The sequence below is a fragment of the Octopus bimaculoides genome, chromosome 3 (genome assembly GCF_001194135.2).
Source record: "Octopus bimaculoides isolate UCB-OBI-ISO-001 chromosome 3, ASM119413v2, whole genome shotgun sequence".
Taxonomy (NCBI): domain Eukaryota; kingdom Metazoa; phylum Mollusca; class Cephalopoda; order Octopoda; family Octopodidae; genus Octopus; species Octopus bimaculoides.
This window is the reverse complement of record NC_068983.1, coordinates 101160412-101163716: the sequence shown is the minus strand read 5'-3', so window position 1 is coordinate 101163716 and position 3305 is coordinate 101160412. Positions and strand designations below refer to the sequence as shown.

General features: G+C 36.2%; 1 protein-coding gene across 3 annotated transcripts in view; it reads left to right on the top strand.

Annotated features, from left to right (window-relative positions):
• Window positions 1–3305, top strand: part of LOC106870339 (uncharacterized) — a 164102-nt gene that overhangs the window by 34727 nt on the left and 126070 nt on the right. For all 3 annotated transcript variants that reach the window (XM_052966375.1, XM_052966373.1, XM_052966374.1), the window contains exon 6: window positions 1945–2125. In XM_052966375.1, coding sequence (XP_052822335.1) covers window positions 1945–2125 — 181 coding nt within the window. The remainder of the gene's footprint in view (window positions 1–1944; window positions 2126–3305) is intronic.

Here is a 3305-nt window from a genome sequence, read left to right as displayed (position 1 = left end):
AGCAGCAAATGTATACAAAAACAAGGACGGAAAAAACGAACACTGTTACACAAATACAGTAGGAATAATGACGGGACATAGCGACAGATGTCTTTCGACTAAGGACAAATAAAATTAATCTGGTGTATATGGAAATAAGGCCTTACAGCTGGGATACAAGATTTCACAGGCACAGGGAGGAATAACGATGTTGCATGCTCAACAGCCGCCCAAGAAAGAAAGGTCAGGCTTGGCCGAACACCAGTCACGTGGGAAGAGAAGAGAGAGAAGTAGAGGCAGAGGTACAAAAAAATTAAGGAGGGGCAAGAAAAAATGGCAGGGACACAGTGAAGTGAAAAGTGGAGTCTCAGGCCAACCAAAGCCTTGTAAGTGGATTTTGTACACAGAAACTGAAAGAGGACTGTCATATATATATGTGTATATTTGTGTGTGTGTCTGTGTTTCTACCCCAACCATTGCTTGACAACCTATATTGCTGTGTTTACATTCCCATAACTTAGCGGTTTGGTAAAAGACACTGATAGAATAAGTACTAGGCTTACAAAGAATAAATCCTGTGGTTGATTCATTTGACCAATGGTGCTGCTCCAACATGGCTGCCGTCACATGACTGAAACAAGTAAAACAATAAAAAAACTATGCCATTTTCATCCCAAGCAAGGCCAGGTATCTCTACTAGTATATATATCTATACATGACGGAATCTCCTGTCAAAGATGACGTATGACTGTTCAGTTTTTGCTAAATGACCTGCACAAATGATTTTCTTTATGGTGATCAAATGTATGTGCTGTACATTAGCTCACTTCCTCTATCCAATTGACATTGTACTGGTGCACAAGTGTGCCACACATCTGATGTCGGAAGCCTCTGTATGATAACCTCAAGTTGACCAAAACCATGTGAGTTGGTTTGGCTGACGGAAACTAAACCCATCATGTGTGTGTTTCTGTATTTGTCTTGCACCACCATCTGACAACTGGTGTTATGTGTTTATGTCCCTGTAACTTAGTGTTCAGCAAAAGAGACTGATAGTGTAAGTACCAGACTTAAAAAAAGGACTACCATCGGTACATTTGCATGGCTGCAGTCTGATGACTGAAACAAGTAAAAGAAAGAAATAAGATATACATAATTTATTATATTAGTTGTGTCTAAGGTGGTGAGTTGGGCAAAATACTTAGTAACATTTTGTCTGTTTTAATGCTTTGAGTTCAAATGCCACTGAGGTCAACTTTGTGCTTCGTCCTTTCGGGGTTGATAAAATAAGTAGCAGTTGAGCACTGTGGTCAATGTAATCAACCTGTGGTCAATGTAATCAACTCACACCCTTCTCTGAAATTGCTGGCCTTGTGCCAAAATTTGAAACCTTTATATTAGTTGTGTCTAACTGCCTTACATTTGTTACTTAGCTTCATGCTGAAAATACATTATCACTAGTATAGTTGTATGTACATGTGTATGTATATATACAGACTCTTACACACATACATACACACACTCACACACATACACTTGCACAAACACATATGATATATAGTGATCATTTAAGTTCTTCATCTGATGCTTGTACTGTCATTACACTTTCCTAAAGTTAAGTTTCCTCTGATAGTTAATTCGGTGAACTCTGCGATCATGGCAAATAAAAGTAATCATAAGTGGTAATAATGTGTGGGTGGGTGGGTGAGTGGGGGTGGGGTGGGGCTTAATATGTCTTAACTGAAAAGAAAATCACCAGATTACAAATGGGAAAGAGGATAAATTTTTATAACTAAGATCCAGTTGAATATTTCTTTGTATAAATTTAGTTTAACAGTTGTAATAACTGTAGTGGTAGCAGTGATAGTAATGATTGTGTAGTAACTATTTTAATAGAATTTGTATTGATTAAATTCTGTATAAAGAATTGTTTAATTTGCGTCATACATTTGCTGTTATTTTCAGACATTTATTTCAAGAATACTATGACTGTGTAATGAGGGCTCAGCGTTTATCTGCTGCTAAGCAGGCCATTTCTAAACCCAGTACATCTACAACGTTGTTACAAACAGATGACTTGCTCATTTACCTTCGTTGGCTTATATCTTATTTGCATTCTACCAAAAAGTTTCACCAGTATTTGACAGTAAGTACATATGTTTGTGTTTCTTGGTAGTTTTCCTTCCTTGTTACCAACCTAATGATGTCTCTTTTTTTTTAATATTGAAATAGAAGTATGATACCTAGATAATAAATTCAAAAACCTTATCATTATTATTGTGTATTTTAAAGTGATGAGCCAACAGAATCATTAGCATGCTGGAGAAAAAATGCTTAGTGTTCTTTCTTCTGGCTTTTACATTCTGAGTTCAAATTGTGCCAAGATCAACTTTGCTTTTCATCATTTCAGGGTCGATAAAATAAGTACCAGTGTAGCACTGGGGTCAATGCAATTTACTCACCCCTGCCCCCAAATTTCAGGCCTTGTGCCTGTAGTAAATAGAAAAGATTATTAGTGTGTCTTTTAGATGAGCCTTACATTAAAAGATCCTTAACTCCATCCAAGATACTATGCAATATTTTCATTCATGCTCTCACAACAATCATTATCTGGTTAGTTTCAGTAGTTTTCCTATATATGTATACATGTATGTGTGTGTATATATATATATATATATATATATACACACACAGACATGCAGGAAGTAAATAGACACTTTTAATTTTCAAAATCTTTCATTTAATATGCAAAGCGAACAATTGAAATGTAAACAATAGGTAGGACTACATACTTTAGTATTTAGTTGACATTCCCTTTACAGTTTTTAATTCAGAAACTCTTTTTGGCATTGAACTCTTGTGGAATTTCTGCCCACTTTTCACACAATTGAAACAATTCATCTTTAGATTTTGGTCTCTGTTGAGTTTTTCATATATCTCTATCCAGTATGCTCCAAAGATTTTCAGCTGGGTTCATGTCAGGAGATTGGCTCGGTCAAGGAAGCTTCTTGATCCCATTTTTAGTCAGCCATTGTTGATTACTTTTCATTGTGTGAATTGTATTTTTCAGAGTTTATGGTTCCAACACATTCAATCAGCTCAGAACGTTCATTGCTAGTAACAGCTCCCCATACCATTACAGAGATACCACCATGTTTCACAGTTGGTTGGAGTCGTTTCAAATCAAATTCTTGATTGGGAAGCCTCCAGACCCAAACACGTCCACTGTCTGAAAATAATGCAAATCTGGATTCATCTGAGAAAATCACTCTATCCCAAAATGAACTGGATTTTTCTGACATCTCAACCCATTTCTTTCTTTTCAT